The sequence below is a fragment of the Fundulus heteroclitus genome, chromosome 2 (assembly GCF_011125445.2).
Source record: "Fundulus heteroclitus isolate FHET01 chromosome 2, MU-UCD_Fhet_4.1, whole genome shotgun sequence".
Taxonomy (NCBI): domain Eukaryota; kingdom Metazoa; phylum Chordata; class Actinopteri; order Cyprinodontiformes; family Fundulidae; genus Fundulus; species Fundulus heteroclitus.
The window spans coordinates 8370315-8393702 of NC_046362.1; the positions used below are offsets into that span (position 1 = coordinate 8370315).

Consider the following 23388-nt stretch of genomic DNA (forward strand, 5'->3'; position numbering starts at 1 on the left):
AGAATGAGTTGGGGGGAAAAAGCAGTTACTTATTGGCAAGCGTTTGCTTATTCTTTATTCAAGGGTGATTTGTTTCAACATCTCTTAAATCTGCAGACCACCAATGACATTTTTGTCTTGCACTGTAAAAAAAAAGCCAAAATAACCAGAGTTTGTAATCTGAAAAAAAAAAATGCTTGCAAAATATTGTGTAACAAAAAACATAAGCAGCACAACTAGCAACAGCCTGAGACCTTAACTATGCAGCAGGGACCCTCCAGTAGAGGGCAACATACACCTTGGCCTCTTACATTTTGCAGCAAAGGGCCTCAAACCAACCAAGATCTGCTTAAACATTAAACCTAAATGAACAAATGCAGGGGAAATACAGATCAACATGTAATAGTTTGATAACAAACTCAAAGATCCACATTTTAAAAACACCCAAAGCTACTTTATTTCCTTTATAGAGCCTGACAGGTAAGGTAGGCAGGACCTGCAGCACACAGGAACCCAGGAACAATCAGCCACTTATGACTCCATTATTTCACACCAAAAGGAAAACATGACTTCAGAAATCTTCACAGTTTTTTTTTTTAATTCCCCAAATGTATTGGCTGAAGCTTAGCAACACCGAGCTTCTGTTTCCCACCAGACTGAGCCTGGAAAGGCCGCTCTGTGACCTCATTTCCATATTCCCATCTTGGACCTTTCTTAATTCTTCATTTTTATTCTCCTTCCCCCAAAACACGGTCCCTAAACATTTCTTTAAAGCCGTAACATTTCACCTACCCGCCTTACTCCTTCAAACTGGAGATATTTTACGGCTAATATTTTCAAACATTTGGTCAGTGTGCCTTTATTTGTGAAGCTTAATAAAGGATTGTAGCCGGAGAACATTGAATATTGTCATGACTTTATTCACATTGTGTTTCAATGCTACATCACAGTGACAACTTGTTGAGCCCGGCTTCCTCCGGTACATCTGGTTTAATAGCTCAAACAAAATGTTGATCAATTAAATAATCAATATTTCGATCATCTCTTAAATTATTTAATCTTCAGTGGAAAGAATGGAACAATAAAGTCATATGTTGAAGGGAAACGGCTTTCTGGAGCTGGAGTTTAAACTACCAAAGCAGACATAAATGTTAAAACTGCTTCAGTTTTATCTTCTACGAGAACAGTCACAATCTATGTATTACACTTAAAAAAAATAGCTAGTGTTAGATTTGTACCTAATTAGGTTACATTTGTAAAAGTCAACATGAAAACATCACACAAACATAAACAGCTGGTAGGAATGGAACATGATCAGCATTTGATTACTAGTGACAACCGACCGTCATCAGATAAGTTCAGTGTTTGGTTTTCCTGCTGGAATGATCTAGGCATGGACGGTGACAGGTATAAAGGTTTCCCGAAGATGTCTAAAAAAAAAAAAAAAATCTACGGTTTAGAAACTGCAATCTTCCTCCAGTGTAAAGTTTTAAATAAGATGGCGGAGAAGGTTTCAGAGCTACTAGGGTTTTCTCCATGGAGCATACAACAGCTGCTGTGCACCACTGGTCAGCTGGCTGAAAGCACTTCTCGCACTCTTACAGAAAAGACCCAGTCAACTGTTTGGGAAAATCTCTGCTCACTCGCACAAACATAGGGAGTCAAAGAAATGCCACCCTTCACTTTTATCAAGGCTAGCCGTGTTAAGTCTTAAGTCAGCAAAATATGTGCTGACTGGTCAGCAGTTTTGAATAAAAGCAATCAGATCGTCTTCTATATTTTTGTTTTCCATCTTTGTGTTCATACCGTGACAGTTTGTTCCAATTTCATTGCAGCCAAATCCCTGGGCTGAACCGATCCTGTCGTTCAGTTATTTAGTAAAAGACACTTAGTGAATTTATTTCTAATGCATAGATATAAATATCTCTATTTCTATATATATAGATAAATAGTTATACATAAAATAAAAGCACTTGGAAAAATCCTTTAATAATAACAGGATATTTTGGTTCCTTTGTTAAACATTAATGGGAGGTATATTTAAATTAGCTTTACAAAACCTTCAAGCTCCAATATACTATACTTAAGACAACTGTAATAAAACGTCAATGTGGATTATTTTCTATAACAACGTAGTGAAATCATTTTAAAACAAAATACGTAAACTCAAACATTCCTTAAAATGTTTTTGACAAATACAAACAGAAATTTAATCCCTGAATAATTTTAAAAATCACCAACGATCCTTGTAAAGTACTTTCACTCCTAGATGGAAAATCTGGAGCAAACCAGCTGGAGACTGAAACTGGCTGATTTCCAGCTTGATCGGAACAGACCGGTGACCTGCCTGTTCTTCCATCAGTCACCTAGGAACTAACAGGTTTGTTGCAGTAACACCAGCTCTCTCTGGTGTGGGCGTTGTTCCCGGGTGAAGAGGACTAAAAGTCAGCGATGTTCAGTATCGGCTGCTTAAAATGAAGTCACAGAAAGCACAGACAGCTGCAAGAAGCTGTTTACAGGGAAACTATCTTCTATGAGATGTCAAGACATGTCTTTGGTTTATTCAGACTACGAAAGAAAGAGAGCGAGACTTTTAGGAGACAACACGAAGGCTGAGCGCAGTACCCCAAATCTGTTAGCCCTGCCTCTTATGAAACAAGTTTTGGAATCGGAAACGCAAGGAGCCACTTTCTCCAGGGCAGCAGTTAAACTATTCAGTGTCCCGCTCAGGAAATAACAATAGTAAACCCCGACTGTCAGTTGACTAAGCAAGCATAAGTCTTTTAATAAGAAAACATCAACCCACTTAAAGTTTTTTAATGATTTTTTTTGTGTTTTTCAAGCTATTTTAGCAATTATAGCATAGATATTCTTTTACAATGAGGCTTTTTGTTACTTAGTTTAATTGCAGTGATCACTGCTGTAGGGAATGCACCCAGACTGCTGTTTTAGTAGTGCTAGCCGTGCTAACTGTGCTAATTTTTTTAAAAGATGTTAGTTCAATATTCCTTCTGTCTGTTTTAGAACAAAAGTAGAACCCTGCTTTACAGCTACTGCTCTCTCTCCCTTACGCAGACGGACGTCAGCTCTGCTTTGAGTGCAGATAATTGCTGCTCATGTCACGAAGGCAAGGCAAACATAATGTTTGAATAGTATTCTTTTATATTTTCTTATATTAAAATGTATAAAATCTGTATCAGCAGGCAATAGCTTAATAATAACCCAAGACTGGAAATTGGCCACAGATCTCTGATCAGTGCATTTCTATTCAAAGGAGCTCACAACATATCAATCAAAATATCTGCGTCTGCCTTCCTAGATGAAAAGCTTCAGGGACGGCAGAGAGATACGCTTTCGGTAAACTTTTTCTTGCTTTTTTTGGCAAATGATCCAGGATGAAAGGCACATAGACTTAGCTGAAGGCTCCAGAAACACCACATTCATTAGTGTTTGGAGGACTAAGGCCAGCGGTTTTTCGGTCTCCTTCCACGGGGCAGTTCCTAAAACAGACGCGAACAATCAGGTGAGCTCCGTCTGCCTGGTCTGTGGGAGCAGGAGAGCCACCAGTCCTCCTGTCAGCAGCAGAGCCGACACCATCAGGATGGGCACGGTGCAGTTGGAGTCCACCAGCTTCCCAAAGACCACGTTACCCATGATGGCTGCCACTCGGCCCACTCCGGTGAAGAAGCCCAGGGCCGAGGACCTGCGAGAACAACACGCCTTGTTTATTCAGTCCATCTGGATTTCCGAAAAGTTCAACTCTTTCCAGGCACAACAAAGTTTACAGTAAACTAAAAACAACATTTTAAAAATCAACAAATATTTCAGCAATCGACTGAATTTCCATTTCTGAGCTCGTTACCGTAGCTGGGTCGGGTAGAGCTCAGTCCCCACCACGTCCAGGGCGTTCCAGGCGATCACAGAGACGCCGCTGAAGATGCAGGACAGAGCCAGACTCTGGGCTTTGGTCTGAACCACGTAGATGAGGAAGACGCTCAGACTGGACACGACCAGGCTGCAGGCTGGACGGCGCGGCAGAGACAATCAAGTTAGTCATCATGTGTTACCAGGATGAAACGACGATGAGGCTCACAATGCACAAAATTACACATAACATGCAGACACAACAACACACAATATTCTTTATTTATTTTTATATATATATATATATATATATATATATATATATATATATATATATATATATATATATACACACACACTAGCCAACAACAAAACTTAAGCGCGCATCTTTAGCAGCTAATGGACTTATTTCCAAGTCAAAAAGACAGAAGTCTACAATACTGTGCAATACATTTAGCAGCAGAGTTGTGTAATTTGCATGGATGTATAAACAGACAGTCCCTGATAGATTGAGCTGGGTGAATACACATTAGCAGAGAGCCAGTAGAAATGATTGTCATCAGATCAGAAACCTGTGTAACCAGTAGTGTGTTTGTATCATGTAGCAGAATACGAGCTGCTCTGATGGTTTATTCATTTTCAGCAGGGGGTGATAGCTCTTACAGTTTAGGGAAATAAGCTTCCTAAGTCTGTTAGTTTTGGATTAAATGTTCCTGAATCTTTCCCTTGATGGAAGCGGCTACGAAGCGAGGGGACAGAAGCAGGAAGCAGGTCGCTCCGCTTCAAACAGTTACAGAGAATGGCAGAAAAAACAAAACAAACAAACAAAAAACAAAAAAAACGGTTGGACAGGTTTTCCCTCATACAGGACAAACAACCACAATCCAAAGGGACTCACAGAGCAGAATCTTCCCCCCGGTGCTGTCCATAATGAGGATGGTGAAGATGTTGCCTGGCAGGTTGGACGCAGCGATGACGAAGCCCTCCATGTACACTGTCAGGAGCAGACAACGCGTGTCAGAGGATCAGAAAGGACAGAGCGAGGAAACACTGAGAAGGATAAAACTGTCTGAAATATTACCAGAAAAATAAGACTTTAATAAAAACACTTCTGCAAATTAATTTTTGGAAAATACCCCACAACCCTACTACTGTGAACCGATTTTAAGATTAAGTCCACAGCTTACATGAACAGGTCAAGAGGTGACATGCACACAACAAATAGCGGAGGGGGACATGTGAGCGGAGGGGTATAGAGGTTCAGGGTGGACAGAATGGTGTCTTGTGAGCCCACCTGCTGTCTTGACTGGATAACAGCTCTGGTTGCTGAGGGCAGACGGCAGGGACACGTTGGCGCAGGGCGAGCCGCCGCTGCTTTCGATGCGGGCGAAAAGCTCGGGGAACCACATCCACAGGCCGTAGTAGCTGCACAAAACCAGAGGCGTTAGCAGTCTGCGCAGGAAGAAGTGAAACCGGGGCGCGTCACGGTTGGTGATCGCAACGGAACGCCTTTCAGCGCAGCGCTGGCCGTTACGTTGCATGTCTGGCTGCAGAAGATAAAAAAAAAAAAACCCTTCCAAGTGTTATCTCTGGCTCTGGTTTGGAGCTGTAGAGCAGCCAGCTGTTCCAGAGGAGTACGTTGTTCCCATTTGAGTTTCATTCACTCTGGGCAGGGGCGGTTCTAGACAGGGGCCAACAGGGGCCCATGCCCCTGTAGAAATGGTCCCGGCCCATTCCCGGCGGTGGCTTCGCGGGGCCTGGCCCCCCGGGGGGCGGCCGGGGCCCCTGCCGCGGGGGCGGGGCGCCCCTGGGGCCTCTGGCCCCCAGGGCCCATGGCCAGGACCGCTTCAGCGCGGCCGGCTGCCGGCGGAGCCCACGGGCTCGTCCCCGCGGCTCTTGAGGGCGTCGGCATTGCGGTGGCTGGGGGATTTCCTCGGGGTCGTCTCTCCTCTTTCCTCAGGGGGGGGTTGTAGATTTCCTGTGAAGGCCCCTCTCGGGCGCACTGCTTTGGGGGCCCCTTTGGGAGTCCGGGGTTATGGCTCCCCTGACCCCTGCCTCTGTGCTCTGGGAAGGCGGGTCTTCGGTTCTCCACAATCACTATCAAGCTATTTCCTTCTGGATAATTTTCACCTAAACTAGTGCACTCTCACAATCTCCCACAGGTGCTGGGTCCCAGGTATTAAATGTTCACTTATATACAGAAAGGCTATAATCTATTTATTTACTTTCTTTTACTTTTTTTTTTAGGTATCACATTACACATGTCAGCTTACATAATAATATATATGATTTAGCAATGGTATCAAGGTGTTACACGATTGTATCTGTTGCTTTATGTCTGTTGGTTGTGCTGTTCTTTTTGTGTCTCTTTCCAGGTGATGGAGCAGACAGAGGAAGTTTTATCATTCTCTTCCTTTTATCTCTTCTTTCTTTCACCTCTTCTTTCTCTTTTTTTTTCTCTTCTTGTTTTTCTTTTACTCTCCTACTTTCCCATTGTAGTGTCCATATAATTTGAAATTCTCCCTGCAGGAATCACAATAAAGCTATTTACACGCACAAATCAAGCGGAGCATTATGGCGAAAGCTGTTTGCTCCACTTGTGAAAGTAAAATCTGTCGAGCTCTATTTGGCATTAAGATATCAATTTTTATTGCCACATTGCTAGACAGGACACTGGGAGAAAAAAAAAAAAAAAAAAAAAAAAAAAAAGAAATGGTCCTGGCCCCTGTTATGGCCCCTGTACTGAAGACATGATAATAAATACACTTCTCATAATTATTTCCAATGGTAAAGAAACCATAACTGACTGGTCCCTTTGACCAATATTATTTTTTTGCCTATGCAGTTTTACACTAAAAAGAATTTAAAACTTAAGATGTTCCATGTTTAGCTTTAGCCGTATTGAGCTGGGGGCAAAGTTTTCAACTTCTAGATCAGGGTTCTGAAACCTGCAGTTCCAGAGCCACAAGTGGCTCACTTAATATTATTACACAGTTAAATATTGCCATTTTATTGTTTTTTTTATTTTTTTGTTCTGTGCCCCTTTGAAAAAACACTGGCCCCACCTTGGCCCCCCTGGTAAATTTGGTCTATAACCACCACTGACTCTGGGCCTCGTTAAAAACAAATACTGAAGGAAGCCCAGGACAGAGAGGGACGGTGGACTCACTGCAGACACCAAGAGGACGTTTCTCACCCAAATGAGATGCAGTAGAAGATGATGACCAGGACGACGCTCCTGGCTTTGGTCGGACCACTGAACATCTGTTTAATGGGAAGCAGCCCCTGCAAGTTCAATTAATATGATGTAATTATTAACAATAAAATATATATAAAAAAAACTGAGTGTATTTTATTGGGATTTTATGTGACAAACCAACACAAACCAGTACATAATTGTAATAATGGGGAAAATCCAGCTCCCTTTTCTCTAATTCCCTCCAATTAAAACCCAATGATATCAGTTTCCTTCAGAATTAGTAAATCTAAGCCAGTTATTATTTAATCTCAGGTTAACCACAGCTGCGTGAACTAACACCGTTCATCACCCTGATCACACCGTCGTCTCTATGGAACATGGTGGTGGCAGCATCATGCTGTGGGAATGCTTTTCTTCAGCAGGAACGAGAAAGTTAGTCTGGGTTGACCGAGTTGGTCTATTATTAAAAGAAATCCCAGTAAAACACATTGAGGTTTGCTGTTGGAACGCCACAGAATATAGAAAGTGTGTCAGGCATCAGGACGCTTACGACTACAACAGGATTTTTGAACAGAAGCAAAGCTTTTATTGCCATGTTTTACATTTGTCTTTACATCTAAAGCTTCAGCTTATAAAAAAAAAAGATCAAGAAGTCGGGTTGGATTTCTTTACATTACCTCTTTTAAGAGCGTTACAAGACGTTTTCCCTTTGCATCCTGGGATCCCATCTCTTGGATTTCCCCTCTTTGCTTGGAGTTTGTGTGCAAAGCAAATTCCTTAGAGCGATTGCACCGAGACAGAACTTTAGTTTTGCAGAAAGACGTCATGAACCGTACAAAGCCGAATGCTGCGTACCGGAAAAGCTTTGTCCGTTCCCCTCGTGTTCAGCTCAAACATCAGCCTGAAAACACGGATCGCCTCACCCTCCCGACCCGCCTGGAAACGAAACGGGAGCAAGCGTCAGAGACCTCTCTGGAGGAACAGCGTCGGAGAAACGCAGAAGTCGCTCTGCCCTTTGCGGTACCTCCATGAGGAACTTGGGGCTCTCGGGCATGAGGAGCTTGAAGAGGACGGCTGAGGAGATGCTGGGGACTGAACACAGCACCACAAACAGCCTCCAGCTCTGGAAGTCTAAGGTTCCCAGAGAGAAATGGGCCCAGGTTCTTGGAATCACTAACCAGGCCAGACCTGCAGAGAAAAAAAAAATACATAGTAAATACCGACGAAAAAGGAAGAAAACAGATTTCCTTTTATTTTTCTGAACATTTTTGTCGATTTTTTTTTTTTTTACTGATAACACCAGAAAATGTACCGCTCTCATTCCGATATTTCTCCAGACAAGTCCCTTTTTTTTTCAGGCATCAGAACAAAAACAGAAGAAAACCTGACCCGGCTTGTCGTTCCCACCTGCTGCCAAGATGTTCCCCGCCATCCAGAAGGTGGCCAGAGCGCTGATCATTGCCCCTCTCCTCAGCCGGGGCATGAACTCTGAGAAGTAGGAGAAGATGACAGGGATGGACCCGCCGACCCTGCAGAGCAGAACAAACGAGAGATCACGTCAAACAGAATCAGTCTAAGGGTGGCAGAAACACAAAAATCCAATAGTTTTTTAAATCAGTGAACGCGCCACAGGTCTCAGCGACACCGGCGCTCTTCGGTGTGGCTGTCGTTACTGAGAGAAGAAGTTAGCTATTTTTGCTATGAGCGAGTTGGTTAAAGGGAAATCTCTTTGAGGACACATAGAGCAGCGAGCGGACGCAGATCTCTGTGTTTCTAAGAATAACCCTGCAGGAGTACAAAGATCAACGAGTCTTTATCTGTGTGCAACATGAATCCTGCGCTCACCCGATGCCGCTGACGAACCGCAGCAGCAGGAAGAGCCAGAACCAGGGGGCCAGGCTGGCCAGGCCTCCAAACAGCCCATTTACGCTCAGCGACACCACCAGCACCTTACGGCGCCCCCTCTGGTCAGCGAGGTATCCCCACATGTAGCCGCCAACCATCATTCCTACACACGTAAAGACATTACGATGGTACAGTTAAAAACCTAACCACGGGTCTGTTGACTTTATTTCCGTTTTTTGAAGCCAAGTCAAACTGGAGTCCAAAGTTTGAACCTTTTTGTCTAGTCTAAAAAGGATTAAAACTAATTCGGCATCTGGAATCATCCTCAGAGGCTTTCAGGATCCACTTTGATAAGATGCCGGAGTTCAACTTCTGAAACGTAGTTGCTAAAACTCATAGATATAACCTGCTTAAATCATATAATTACATAATCTCTGCAACATAAACAGAGGTTGACCAGGGGTCAAGCTATCAACCATGAAGCAGTCTGAAGCAGAATGGGTCAAATGGGCGCCTGTGACACACTTGATGAGCACCTAGGGCTGGGCGATATGGAGCAAAAATAACATCTTTATATCTTTAGGCTGAAAGCTGATATACGATATTTGTCTCCATGTGTTTTTCTTTTTATAAAGTCATTATTATAAGGCATATCTTCGGAACTCTCTGCCCCGCTACATTCAACACTCCACGTCCATAACTGCTTTTAAATCTCACTTAAAAACGTATCTTTTTAGACAGGCATACTCTTTATAATTTTTTTAATTTAATTTGATTATAAGGATCCCATCCTTTCTCCTGTTCTTTTTTATTTTATTCCTGCTCTTTGTTGATTCAATGTTTATTGGACTGAGTGTTTTATTGTTGATTCTGTAAGGTGACATTGAGTGCTGAGAAAGGTGCCTATAAATAAAATGCATTATTATTATTATTATCATCATTATTATTTCTGAATCAAAGCTTTTTTCCAAATGTCTCACAGGTACATTTTCGAACAAACTGAAGCTGAAAAATGACCTACTGGAATACATAAAAGTATAATTATGACGTAACTTACACCCTCTCGATATAAACGATATACTCTCATCTTATATCTCCTTTAAAGAAATCTTGATACCTTTAAAATCTCGATATGTTGCCCAGCCCTTCGTGTCGGGCAAAGCTCTCCTGTGTATCAGGAACGGGAATATAAACTAATGTCTGCTGGTCAGAGAAGCCTTTTGAGTTAGCAGAAGATTAGGCTCTGTCGTTTGCATGCTGGGGGAGAAAATTTAGATTTTGTCTGCTTTCATTTTCTCCAACTGAGATTTGAGACTTTCCTCTGGATGTGATCTGAACCACTTAAAACAATCAAGCTAAGGATTTTTCCAGAACGGAAGTTTTGTTGATTGAAAACAGTCGTCAAATCTTGCATGTGGCAATACGTATCTTGTACAATAATTGAATGTATTGTGCAATGCATCTATAATCCAGTCTCAGACCGTCGCACTCAGCAGAAAGTTATTCTTTTCTTCCTCCATTTCTCATCTAATATTATGTTTTAGCACTCGATTAAGGACTAAAACTTTCCTGAACTTAACAGCGAAATCAGATCATACAATAATTTATCTATGCATCGTTCATTAAGGACTTATTTTTTTTAATCAATGAAAAAATAATCTAACTTGGTTTAGTTTCTCAAGAAAAAAAAAGGATTTGGTACAAAAATAAAACCAGACGTCCAAACAGTCTCACTCTGAGCAGCTGCTGGAGTTAATGAAGAACAATCCTCAAACAAGAGCAGAGGTTGGGGGAGAGCATTGTGTGTTTTGCAACATCTGTTGCACAATTCAAGTGATAAATCAATAAATGAACGGTGAAAAAGCCCCTGCCCAGTTTCAGACGGAGCTCGGTGTGTTTGCTCAGCGAGAAACGGGCGCTCGGGCCGCTGAACACGCGGCCGGACTCGTTCCGTGCTTCACCGAGGAAGATGCTGGCGGTGAGCAGGCCCATGTCCGAGGAGCTCAGCAGCAGGTCGCAGCGCGCCGTGGGCAGCAGGAAGGACACGCAGAGGATCTCCACGGCGTCGCTGGCGTTGGCCCAGCCGCACGCCACCAGCAGGAGCCAGTGGAACAAACCAAAGCCTGAGAGGGCAAACAGGGAACAAGCAAAGAGAGACGTTAGCCAATAAAGGCCCAGCCGGAGGCCGTAAAAAAGGCTTTTCTTTACTTTTAGACCGGTCCAAATAAAGAAACAGAGTCAGCAAACATGTCTTTATTACACGTGAGGGCCGTGGACTCAGATATCCAAACACCTCCCGTCTCCAATAACACCTCAGACGCTCCACTGTCACATTCACTGCTGGGTTTCCTGTTAACCTCAGCGTGCCGTTTGACAAAACACAAGCAGGCTGACCTGTTATTTTCCACAAGCGTGAATATGAAACACGATCACAGGGCAAAGCAGAGGCGGCTGTGATGGAAGAACATCTCAGATTACCTGCTTCTTCCACCGCCTCCTCGTACGTGAGTCTTCCTCCCGGCGCTCCCTCCGGCCTCCTCACTGACGCCGGACGGCCTCCTGTCGAAGATGACCTCACCTGTGAAGCAGCAAAAGCAGCACTTTTCTACTTTGACGGCGGTTTGTGGCGGACGGAACCTGCAAATCATCCCATTCAGATGACCGATCCGCCTCAGCGCGGAAACCATCAGGAGCGAAAAAACAAGGTGCCTTCTTAACGAGCCTTGGAGCTGTTTCACATTTGGTTGTTTGGATTTTATCTAACGCCCGAGAGCAAAATAGTGAATAAATAAATATGGTCAAACCTTCATCATGAGGTTAGAATAAAGTCCAGACCAAGAAATGCTTAAACACTCGCAGCTGCACCTGCAGCAAAAAGGGAGATTCTACAAAGTTTTGTGAAAGCGCTCCACAGTTCGGCTTGGTTTGGGTCCGCTGCACAAAAATCCTTTTAAGTTAACCGAGGTTAAAGGTTGTGGAGTAACACACTGAAATAGTGCGACTGGTAGGGATACTAGTGGTCGGCTCTCGTTGGTGTTAATTAGTAACGGGTTGAAATACAAGAAACTTAATTAAATAAATTCTTTATATAATAATAACAAAAATGGACTAACATAATACAATTGTGCCCAGAAGAGCTACAGCAACAATCCTAAACTCGCTGCACTTTTTTTGTGTCTATAACCAATCTTTGCATTACAATGATCAACTGCTGGCTCTAAAATAAGTGACTGATTTTGATTATTTGATCATCGGAGACATCTTCTGGAAACAGATTTTGAAGCATGTATTTCAGCCAGGAGCTGAATACTTGCAGGATGACCTTGGTTTCCTAAAGCTTGGTTCCTTCTTCCATCACCCGGGTCCCTTTTAGTGAGATACGGTGTATCTCACTAAAGGGTGTAACGCCATCCCCCCTTTGCCTGATTTCAGTGTGCTTAGGTTTTACGCATGGAAAACACAGGAGAACTGCACTAATAACATAGAATCGTGCTAATTTTTCATGATCATGTGCCTGGAAACATGAATTTCAGGATCTCTGTGTTTTCGGCCCATGTTCTGTTATAGCAACACTGCTTAGGATCTGTAAAAACTTTTTGTTTAGCTTCCCCCCCCCCCCTTTACCAAACCCTCTGGATGCACCCCTGCAGCCATCCAGTACGCAAACCTTCGCTGAAACGTAAATAACAGAGACGCAGATCCTCATCTCTCTCCGGATCTGAACTCCTCAGAAACTTTTCAAGCACAAGTTCCGCCGCTGTAAACTTTCCTCTCTTCACCACATCCACATCCCCATAAAGCCGCGGATCGTCCTCCCATCCTCCCCTTGACGAAGGGTGAAGAAGCGATGGAGCCTCGGCTCTTACCGTCATCCGAGTCCAGCTCGGTCGGATCCAGGCGGTCCCGGCCGAGAAGCGGCCTCCGCGCCTCCTTGTCCCGGCCGTCGATGCTCCGGGACATCCTGCGTCCGGATCCTGCCAGCCCGCGGTCTCCGTGGCCGGATCGGGGTTTAGCTGCAGCGCTGCGTGGGTCTCATGACAGCTGATCCGAGCGACTGGCTAACCCCGGAGCTAGCTTAGCTAACCTGCCTGGCAAACAGAAGAAGAAGAAGAAGGAGGAGGAGGAGGAGTAGGAGGACCAGGAAGTAAAAAGCCAGCGCAGTCTACTCGTCCCCAGCGCCGCGTCTCTGCTCCTCCTGCTCGGTGTGGTCGGACGGCAGACAGCGGGCTGACGGAGCTCCAGCGGCGGCCTTTCTAGCGGCGAACTGACGGCGAAGAGCGAGCGGTTTGTGGACCGAGAGGAGGTGACGCTGCCTCCGCTTCTCCCCCCCTTTTTTTGTTTAAAAAATTATATTTAAATAAACAGGAGAGAAAGAAAGCGCGAAGATGGCGACCAGCTCAGAGCGCAGTCCGCCGCCGTTCCCGGACTCCGAGGACCAAGACGCCCTGGACACCGAGGAGGTCCGAGGCCGAGACAGCGACGAGGACGACGGGGAGGAGCTGTTCGTCAGCGCGGTGGGTTCGCCGGGGAGCCGCCGGCGGCCGCGGGGCGGAGGCTAGCTGCCGTCAGGCTAGCGGGGGGTGGTGGGTTAAGTTTGAGCTGCTGCTCGGTGCTTCAGGGATCAGAGCCGCTGCTGAGGAAGAAGAAAAACTCCTCACGGCTTCTTTAGGAAGTTTACTCGGTGCGAGAAGCTGCAGCTTCTGCACCAAACTTTCATTTCGTCCCTGATTTCACCAGCGGGCCATGAAGGAAAGTTCACGTTATGGTAACTGCTATGCGTGTTTTTATTTTATTATTATTATTATTATTAATTAGAGTTATGCACAGGGGACCAGCAGCGGGGCTGGCCTCAGGGGGGCCCCCGGGCCCGGCTAGCCGGAGCTCCGGGCCCGGCAGGCTGCAGGGCCGCCGGTGGGCTGCTGGTGCTCCGGTTCTTCGGCGTCTGTCTGCAGATTAGAAGGGATCTATCTGGCAGAGAGCTGGCTCCCTCTTCCTCCTGTCATGTGAGTGAGGAGGAGGAGGAGGAGGACGCCGCGGTCACATGGCGCGAACCCGGATGTTTTCTCACCGTCAAAGTTCAGAGGAGAAACTGGAAAGTTGCTGCATGTGTTTATTTTTTTATTATTATTCCTTCCACAGAGTTTGACTCATGGCGGCAGGGAGGACGTCCGTCAGCATTTCTGTGGATGTCTCAGCAGAAGCTCTGCTTGAAATCCTGTTTGTGTGGGTAGATGGCTACAGTCAGGATTTAGTCGCTGTTGCTCAAGAGGAGAGTTTGTGACTCCACACGCACAGCATGCGTCAGGGTCTGTCAGGTTCCCAGGGGCCCTCACTGGGGTTCCTCTGGAGTTTTATGGCCTCTCCTCAACTAACCTGAGCATCAAAGTGAGCGAAGAAACCAGATCTGGTTTCACACCTGATTGCTCAGCTTGTCTCAAAAAGCCACATTTATTTAACGCAGATTCTTAAAGACACTTACGTCTGCGGCTTCACTGAAAAGTGTGGCGTGCTTTTGTGTCTGGACCCCTGACGCTCTGATACCCCTCGACGAAATACAGCACAACCGCATGTCTTTTGAAAGGCACCAAAATTTTGCTTAGGTCTGTGCTGCATTTTTTTGGGCCTTTCCACCAGTAACGGCTACGTGGAACCAAAACTGTTTTTAGTCCCCGCTTCCATGTGGTTCCAAGCGCACCGAGACGGCACCTCCAAAGTGTCTCTCACTGGCAAAGGGGTGGTCACTGTTTGCGGAGCGAGCACGACTCCAAAACTAGAATCAGATCTGCCATATTTAAAAAAAACAAAATAAAAAGAAAACGGTAGCAACAGAAGCAACTGGTTGATTGAAAGATGGAAGCCCCCAAATTGGTACCGGGGTCCAAAACGCTTAATTTTATTTTACATAAGAGTAAAACGTAGCCATCCAAGAAATGACCGTAGGAATGGTTAAAAAGGATTTGGTAAAACAGTTACTCTGGTAGCTGAACGTAACATCTGATTGATTACATTATTTTTTTAAATAATATAAAAGACAAAAATGTGAAGATCTGTGCAAACTCTGGTATTTTAAAGACAAACATAAATATATAAAATACAATTTATGGCGTACGGTGCAGTACAACTACTTTGTGCTTTTTTTTTTTCTTTTTTTTTAAGTTTCACAAATCTAATTAGTTCATTCGTTAGCTGATTTCTTTATGAATCGCTAAACAAAAATGCATCCAACGTGCTGTAGAGGTGGGAAAACAAAAACCGTATAATAAAAAAAAAAAACTAATGCAAGTTTGACAACATAAGCAATAAAAGGCCCTGAAGGAACAAGGACCCTGGAATTTAGAGCCAGTTTATAAAGAAGATATTTTAAATGATTGAATGTCCCAGCGGAGCTCACAGACAGACGGAGGCTCTTCCTGAGTCCTGAGAACAGCTAAGATGTGTCGGTCTGGTGGAAACAGCCCACGAGGTAAAGAGACAGACCAGGGAGACGTTTAAAAACTACAAGCAGAGTCTCAAACGCTCAGCTCCATCTGATTGTTGAGTTGGAGTTAACTACAGCAACACGTGACTTTTGGCTTCCGTTCAGCAGCATTTATTTTTCTCGATACTCATTTATATTCTCCCACATGAGCAGTTGATCGGCTACAGCTCCTCCAGAGTTACTACAAGCCTCCTGGCTGCTTCTGTGAACAGCTCTCAGAGCTCCTTCACAGTTTGGGATGTTGTTCACCAAGCCGACGTCAGACGTTCTCCCTGACCCGTCTGCTGGCTTCCTTGCTCTTCCTGATTACACGTAGAAGATTTGCCGATTAGGTCACCTCTAACGGCGCCCGGTGGCCTTCGAGTGAAGAGGACTGAAGACAATTGCCTGTCGCACTTTTTGGGGTTTTTATTTGTAGGGGGGGTTCAGCCATACTTCCATTTCTCAGCTGCTTTGTGTTGGTCTGCCTCAAAATAATAGTGACAAGAATACAGCTTTAGGTTGTTTCTGTAGTGAATAGTCGATGGTGTGGAACGCGCTGCGGGGTTCAGTAGGGTTTGGTTTACGCTGCCAAGTTGGACGGCGATGGTAATTATGCCCTCTCCCTTGTCTCCAGACCAATACTCCCATGGCCAAACAGGAGAACACGCCCTCAGCTGCCAGTCAGTCCGTCGACCTCATGAGCGATCCTCTGATCGAGCCCCTCGGCAGCCAGACGGGCTCCAGATCCCCCGCCGAGCTGTTTGAGGACCTAACCAATGACATAAAAGCCCCAGCAGAAGGCGCCAGAGCGGCAGGGAAGCCCGTGGACGAGGCCTCGGATGATTTCGTTGACATTCTGGGAAGTGAAGCTGCGGCGCAAAGAGAGGAAGTTGGCGTTGAGGCAGCGGGCGAGGGTGAAGCGCGCGGCGGTGGTGCAACCGATCTGCTGGGAGGTGAAAAAAGGAGAAGTGCTGCAGAACAGGAAGCGGCTTCCTCCGCTCCCGTTATGGACCTCGGCGGGGATTCATCGCGGCGGCCGGCTGTCATCGACCCTCTGGCCGACCTCCTGGGGGATTCTCCAGCCGCCGGCGCCGCGTCCGACGCCCCGAAGCCCGGCGGGGCCGTGGTCGACCTCTTCGACGACGAGGGAAGCGACATTTTCACCGGCTCCCAGCCCAGCAAATCTGCCAAGCAGCCGCAGAAAAGCCTCTTCGGCGAGGCCGACGAGGACCTGTTCGGCGAGCCCCTGGGCGCCGTCTCAAAGAAAGCCAGCGGGAAGGAGCAGAAGGAGGAGTCCGCCCCGGCGGGGGGGCTCCTGTCGGGTGGAAACCCCGCAGACCTCTTCACCGAGGAGGCAGTCGGCGCGGTGCCAAACGCCAGAAACGCCAGAGCGGTCAACCCCAAAACCAACGGGGTCCACTCCGAAGAGGACCCTGATATATTTGCTGGTGGGCTGACCGTTTTTATTTTTATTTTCAGTTTCCTGATGACGTGTAAAGATCAAACTTTCAAAGCTGTTTTTTTTTTTTCTTGCTGTCCATCAGAAGCCACGGTGGAGCTTTCTCTGGACAGTCCGAGGAGCGAGAGAAGGAAAGATGCCACCAAAGCGTCCGCCTCCACCTCCGTCTCAGCAGCAGCAGCCGCCAGCCTGGCCAAGCCCCAGCCGGCTGCTCTGGAAGAGGTACGCTCAGCATTTACCCGTCTGTCTTCATCTGTCTTCCCACCGCACACCGTCTGTCTTCCCACCACATACCGTCTGTCTCTAAAGCCGACGGCACACCGGGGCCGTGGCTGGTCGGTTAGCTGAGTTTCCTGTTGGAGGCAGAATCAGCCGGCGTCACACTTCTCTACTTCTAATATTTCTTTCAGGTGGAGGAAGACGAGGAAGAGGAACAGAAAGATAAATTCGACATTTTTGTCTCCGTCAAGGACCCTGAAAAAATAGGTGAGGCGTGTTTTCGTTTCCTCTCGACAGGCGAAAGGAATCGGGGCTCAGAAATAGCTGGGCCGGCTGTATTTGGTTTAACGGCGGCTGTTTGTGATCTCCTTGTTTTCCAGGGGACGGGATGAACGCCTACATGGCTTATAAAGTATCGACACAGGTATGAAAGGAGAAGTGAAAAAAGCGCTCAGTTACAGGGGCTGAAGCGGAGTTTCCTCTCTGAACCTGAGGAAATGCTGCTCACAGTGTGACGAGAAAGGAAAATCAGTGGCTGTAAAAACGCAAATATCTGCAAAAGGCAAATGTTGGTTAGGTCTAGGGCTGGACGATAATTCAACAACGATATATATCGATCTATAGATGTATATCGTTGATTGGGCGGAATAAAAAGTTCAATAGAATAAATGTTTTCCTTCCTGATGCATTTTAGTTCTGTAGGTTATTATTATATCATTACATCCTCCTAACCAATAGCAAAGGCAGACCCAGGAACAAAGCTCCGCCCCCTTCAAAGAGTTCAGAGAGCATCCGTTCTTTTTTTCTTTTTTAAAAACTTGCAGTTTTGGTAAAAAGTTGGTTGAATAAAGTGTTGAGTTTGAATTCAGTGCATAAGGTATTTTTATATACAGAGGTGTTCTGTATATAAAAATAGGTTGCTAAGCAACAGCATAAAATGGCCAGGTCTGCACTTAAAATATGTTTTCAATTTGTTGATAATTATCGACATCGATCCAATATGATTTCTACGATTTTAATTTTTTTCTCTACATCGTCCAGCCCTAGTTAGGTCTCATCACTGGAAGAGACGGCTGCGTTGACGTGTTTCTGTTGTGAAAAGTAACGCCCTCCCCTTTTTCAGACCACCCTGTCCATGTTCCGCAACCAAACCTTCACGGTGAGGCGACGCTTCAGCGACTTCCTCGGCCTCTACGAGAAGCTGTCGGAGAAACACGGACCCAACGGGTTGATCGTGCCGCCGCCTCCAGAAAAAAGCCTCCTAGGTGGGGTGGACCCTCCGGTCTCGTAAATCTGAGCTTCGGAGCACGTATTACGACACATTTAACAGTCTTTGCTGTACAATTACATTTTTATTGGGATTGTATGTGACTAACCGAGCTCATAACTGAAGTGGAGGCGAATCGACACAAAAGTGACGATTAGAAAGGCTTTTCTTCAACCCTGGTCTCTTGTTAGTGGCAGCTGGACTGCTGCCTGTAGGATGCAGCTGATTTGGTTTGGGGGTTTTAAAGTAAAGGGGCCTGACGATGTGGCACATACAATTCCAATAAAGCACATGGACAATTTGTGGTTTTTAGCGGGACGATTGAAGAGGTTTGAATGCTTGTTTTCTGGTGCAGGGATGACAAAGGTAAAGGTCGGGAAGGAAGATTCCTCTTCAGCAGACTTTGTGGAAAGGAGAAGAGGCGCTCTGGAGAGGTATGAGAGACAGATGGGGTTAATGCAACATGACGTAGTCATTTCAATTAGATTTTTGTTGTTGCTGTTAGTACGACTTTGCCATGCAGGAAACTGAGCCTCTCCTTTTCACAGGTACCTCCAGAGGGTGGTGAATCACCCAATGCTGCTGCAGGATCCTGATGTCAGAGAGTTCCTGGAGAAAGAGGAGGTGAGCCACATCGTTTGGTCTCTGCAGTTTCCATTGCAGTTTCCATCGCTGGTCTCGGTTTCCATCTGGTCTTCGTATTTAAACTGAAAGACCAGACGGAGGACGGTGCATTGTTCCCCTCCCGTTTAGCTGAGAATGTTGTTTTTTTTTTTTTTTTTTTCTTCCTGACCTTTGACGATATTGTAACCTGTGTTTCCAGCTGCCCAGAGCTCACAGCACCCAGGCGCTGAGCGGGGCCGGATTCCTCAAAATGATCACCAAAGCGACGGACGCCGTCAGCAAAATGACCATCAAGATGAACGAGTCGGACGTGGTGAGTTTGGTTCATGAAGAGGTTGAGATCTAAACACGCGATGAACTCTAAAGCCGGGTCCTGGTTGGCTACACGCTGTGCTTGTCAGCTAGTACAGGGAAAAAAAAGAAACTGGGAAAGTATCTGAATCTAAAGGTTCTTTGTAAGTATAGGTGATTTTACATCATATGGTCATGCAACATTAACCAACCAGAAAGAACGGGCCGCTGTCTGGTTGCTTTGAAGAAAACATTTACCACCGGACGCAGGTGACCTACAAGTGTCCAAAAACAGGGTTTAGCAGCGATGCTCCCATCCTGCTAAGAGAAGATTTACACGTGCATCTCAATAATATGAGACGATTATTGCAAAGTTCATTTATTTCAGTAACTCAGTTTACCGATGTTGTCTTCTCTTCCTACTTTCTGTTACAGGGATTTCTGCTCGCAGCTAATAAAAACACCACATCTAAGATTAAAATTAAAAAAACTATGAACTATACAGACTTACAGCCGTCTGGAAGCAATGCTGACTGATTTTTTTATTTATTTTTTTTTGCTTGCAGTGGTTTGAGGAGAAACTGCAGGAGGTGGAATCTGCAGACCAGCAGTTCAGGAAGCTCCACGCTCTGGTCGAGTCGCTGGTCGTGCACAGAAAAGGTGCGGCGATGCATTTTCACCATCCGGACCATAGGGCTGGGCGATAAATCGATTTAATCGATTAATTCGAATTTACAATTCTTTAAGATTTCATTTTTGGAAAATCTGGATTTTATTTTGCCAATACACTCATTGGGTTTCCATGAAGAGAACAGCATGTGATGCTGAATATATGTTTAGGCAAAATTATTGTCAAAATATTGTTAGGTGGTAACTTTTTTTTTTTTTTTACTATAATTTTACATTTACGTATTTACTTTTTTTTTTTTACTTAGTTTGAAGTTCACAAGTGCAGTGAAGCCTGTTCTTAGCTCAATGTGTAATACAACTAGCAGCAAATGTTTTGTTATATTTTCATTGTTTATAATGGCACGGCTGCCATCTTGTTTTACAAGCATGTTTCACAGCTTGTTTTTAGTTGCACTTTGATCAGGTCAACTCCCTGACGAAATGCTTGACATAAAGAGCAAGGTTTTAAAATAATTTCTTTAATTTCTTTTTATGAAACAAAAAGGAGGAAAAATTGGATTAATCAGATTTGGTATGATAAAATCTGAGGTTTATTTTTTAATCCATATCGCCCAGCCCTACCGGACCATAAATCCTTAAAGTCCATTCCTGCTTGTTTGGACGTTTTTTTGGGGGTTTTTTTATCGTCTACCGTGTGTGTGTGTGTCTGCTCACTGAACCCTAACCTCACGCTGCGTCCCCCCCCCCTCCCCTCCAGAGTTGTCGCTGAACACGGCGAGTTTTGCCAAGAGCGCGGCCATGCTGGGCAGCGCGGAGGACAACACGGCCCTGTCCAGAGCCCTCTCTCAGCTGGCGGAGGTGGAGGACAAGATGGAGCAGCTGCACCAGGACCAAGCGGCGAACGACACCTTCGGCTTTGCCGAGCTGATCGCCGATTTCACCCGCCTGCTGGGAGCGGTCCGGGTACGGCCAGCGAATCCTCGCAGCGACAGCTTGTGCGGAAAGAACGGGTTGCCAGAGGTGAAACGTTTGTGTGTGTGTGTCTGCCGCCTGCAGGGGACGTTCGATCAGCGGATGAAGGCGTGGCAGCGCTGGCAGGACGCTCAGGCCATGCTGCAGAAGAAGAGAGAGGTGGAGGCCAAGCTGCTGTGGGCCAACAAGCCGGACAAGCTGCAGCTGGCCAAGGAGGAGATCACCGAGGTGCAGCATGGGTATTATTTTTTTAAAAACGTGGTTTATGGAAACAACACGCCCACCACGTCTGATCTCTCTCTCTCTTATTTTCCTTCCTGTGAACAGTGGGAGGCCAAAGTGACTCAGTACGAGAGAGACTTCGACAGAGTTTCTGCAACCGTGCGCAAGGAGGTCGTCCGCTTTGAGGTCTGTCTCTTTCTGTCTCGTCTCAGCTCTGTGCCTCGGTAGGTTAAACATGCCCAGGATGATGTATAATCCCTCTTTATAAAATCCTTCTAACAGAAAGAAAAGACCAAGAACTTCAAGAGGCAGATAATCACATACCTGGAGTCTCTGCTCCAGTCTCAGCAGCAGGTGAGTCTCAGGTTACACCCCCCCCCCCGGTCGGGTTATCAGAACACATTTTGAATATGCGCATATGCGCATCATATCAACATCCCGCCCTGAAAAAACCGGGTAAAGGGCATCATGAAAAGGCCAATAATTAAACCTAGGGCTGGACGGCATAGAAAAAAAGCATATTGATAAAATGGAAATCATATTGATCGATATCGATAATTATCAACACATTAAAAGCATATATTTGAAGTGCAGCCCTGGCCATTTTAATGACCTATTCTTAAATAAAGAACACTGAATTCAAACTCAACCTTTATTCAACCAACATTTTCATCAAAACTGTAAGTCTTAAAAAAAGGGAAAGAGAACAGGTGAACTCTCTGAACTCTGAAGGGGGCGCAGCGTTCCTGGGTCTGTGCTTGTGATTGGCTGGGAGGATGTCATGACTAGTATTAACCTACATGATAGGCTAGAATGCAAAAGGAAGGAAAACTGTTCCATCTATTGAACTTTTTACTGTCCCAATTTTTTTTTTTCTATTGATATATATATTGTTATTGAATTATCGTCCAGCCCTAATCAAACCTCTGATTGGAGCTGCACCCGATGAACGGTTAACACCCAGCAGAGGCTGCAGGTTGAAATTGCCGCTGTTAGAAAGTCAGACAATAAAATGGTGATGTAACGCGTTCTGCCGCTGCTGTGTCTGTTTCTTTGCAGCTGATCAAGTACTGGGAGGCGTTCCTGCCTGAAGCAAAAGCCATCGCCTAGTGGACCCCCCCCCCCCCCCCACCCTCCGACCCCCTGAACGACAAACAGGCTGCCTTCTTTATACACTTTACCTCTTTTGCCTTTAAAGCAAGAAAACAAATGTGTGCATTGAAAAGGGAGATCCAATGAACTTGTTTTGTTTCTTTTGTTTTTTTTTTTTAAATACACAATCATCTTTATCATATAGCCCTGTATTGTATGAATAACTGTATATTTTCATTTATCCTTTCACAATATTTTCTTACTAGAGCAAATCCTATGAAAAGATACGAGAGGAAAAGTTTATCCGAATGGTTCTATTCATCTTTACAGTGACCTGTAAAGATGAATAGAGTCGGGGACCGCTCCGGGCGCCGACTCGCCCGGAGCGGGGCGCTCTCACTAGCGCCCTCTGCGGGTGACGAGGAGCTCCTTCCAGCAGGCAGCGGGGGACGCTGCGGCAGGAAGGTGGCCTCGCTTGTAACAATGACTCAAAAGGGATTAGATGACGTTTCTGAGCACTTCTAGCCGCCGCATTATCTTCCTGGAGTTCTAGCCGGTTCGTTTTTTGTTTTGTTTTTTTTCTCCCCCTCTGCAGATGAAAGCAGGGGGATGAAACGGGACACGCGTCATTTATCTGGGTTCCTTGTTTACGGTGGGATTTAAGTCATGCAAAACCATGTGTCTGTGCCTTTTTTACCCGGAGACGATGCCGGTCTTAGAGGATTTTTGTAAGCCGATGAGTCGGGCGGAGGCTTTGTTGCACTTCCACCGTCTAGTAAAGAAGAAAAAAAAGTTTTGACACTCCACTGTGTCACGTCACAGTTCACGATTCTTCACCAAACAGCCAGTGGTTGGTTGGTTAGGGGAGTCTTGGCAAGTTTTGACTTGAAGCAGGAAAGCGTGTCAAATGAAAGCCGCCCAGATGTTCTGCCTCTGCGGGAGGTTCTGTTTCTTAGGGAGCTTGTTTATCTCTGCCAATGGTGAAATATCTCGGCTCGGTCCGTTCCTGTTTGCGGTCCTTCCCGTCTCTCATGGGCTGCTCTCACCTGTAGGTGTTTCCTCACAAGTTCCGTCTCACCGGTGGAGAAAAAAAATCCCCAAAAGTTTCACCATCTTTTACAGATGAAGCTACGGAGGGTCGTGTTTTTTTGTTTGTTTTTTTTCTATCACTGTTTGCGTCGTCCCAACGTCGGTGGAGTTCTGCATGTTTTCCAGGGCTACGTTTTTAGTAAAATGGCTAAATTCACATAAGTAGCTTTTTTTTT

At 45.5% G+C, this 23388-nt stretch overlaps 2 protein-coding genes across 2 annotated transcripts; one reads left to right on the forward strand and one right to left on the reverse strand.

Moving 5' to 3' along the window:
- Positions 1-3478: 3478 nt before the first annotated feature.
- Positions 3479-12984, reverse strand: sv2 (synaptic vesicle glycoprotein 2). Its single transcript, XM_012862464.3, is given in 14 exon segments — positions 3479-3682; positions 3842-4001; positions 4742-4837; positions 5138-5268; positions 7040-7128; positions 7720-7818; positions 7898-7978; positions 8067-8230; positions 8450-8571; positions 8888-9050; positions 10849-11010; positions 11366-11396; positions 11398-11465; positions 12754-12984. Coding segments are annotated over 14 exon segments (1644 nt in total). The 5' UTR covers positions 12848-12984; the 3' UTR covers positions 3479-3498.
- A 65-nt stretch (positions 12985-13049) lies between these two features.
- snx1a (sorting nexin 1a) lies at positions 13050-22299 on the forward strand. The gene is made up of 16 exons (XM_036147113.1): positions 13050-13171; positions 13253-13401; positions 15982-16795; positions 16892-17028; positions 17217-17292; positions 17406-17449; positions 18149-18290; positions 18648-18726; positions 18841-18916; positions 19116-19229; positions 19774-19867; positions 20595-20800; positions 20894-21037; positions 21137-21217; positions 21314-21385; positions 22091-22299. Exons 2-16 carry the CDS (start codon positions 13273-13275, stop codon positions 22139-22141), a joined length of 2259 nt encoding a protein of 752 aa, XP_036003006.1. The 5' UTR covers positions 13050-13171; positions 13253-13272; the 3' UTR covers positions 22142-22299.
- The last annotated feature ends 1089 nt before the right edge of the window (positions 22300-23388 follow it).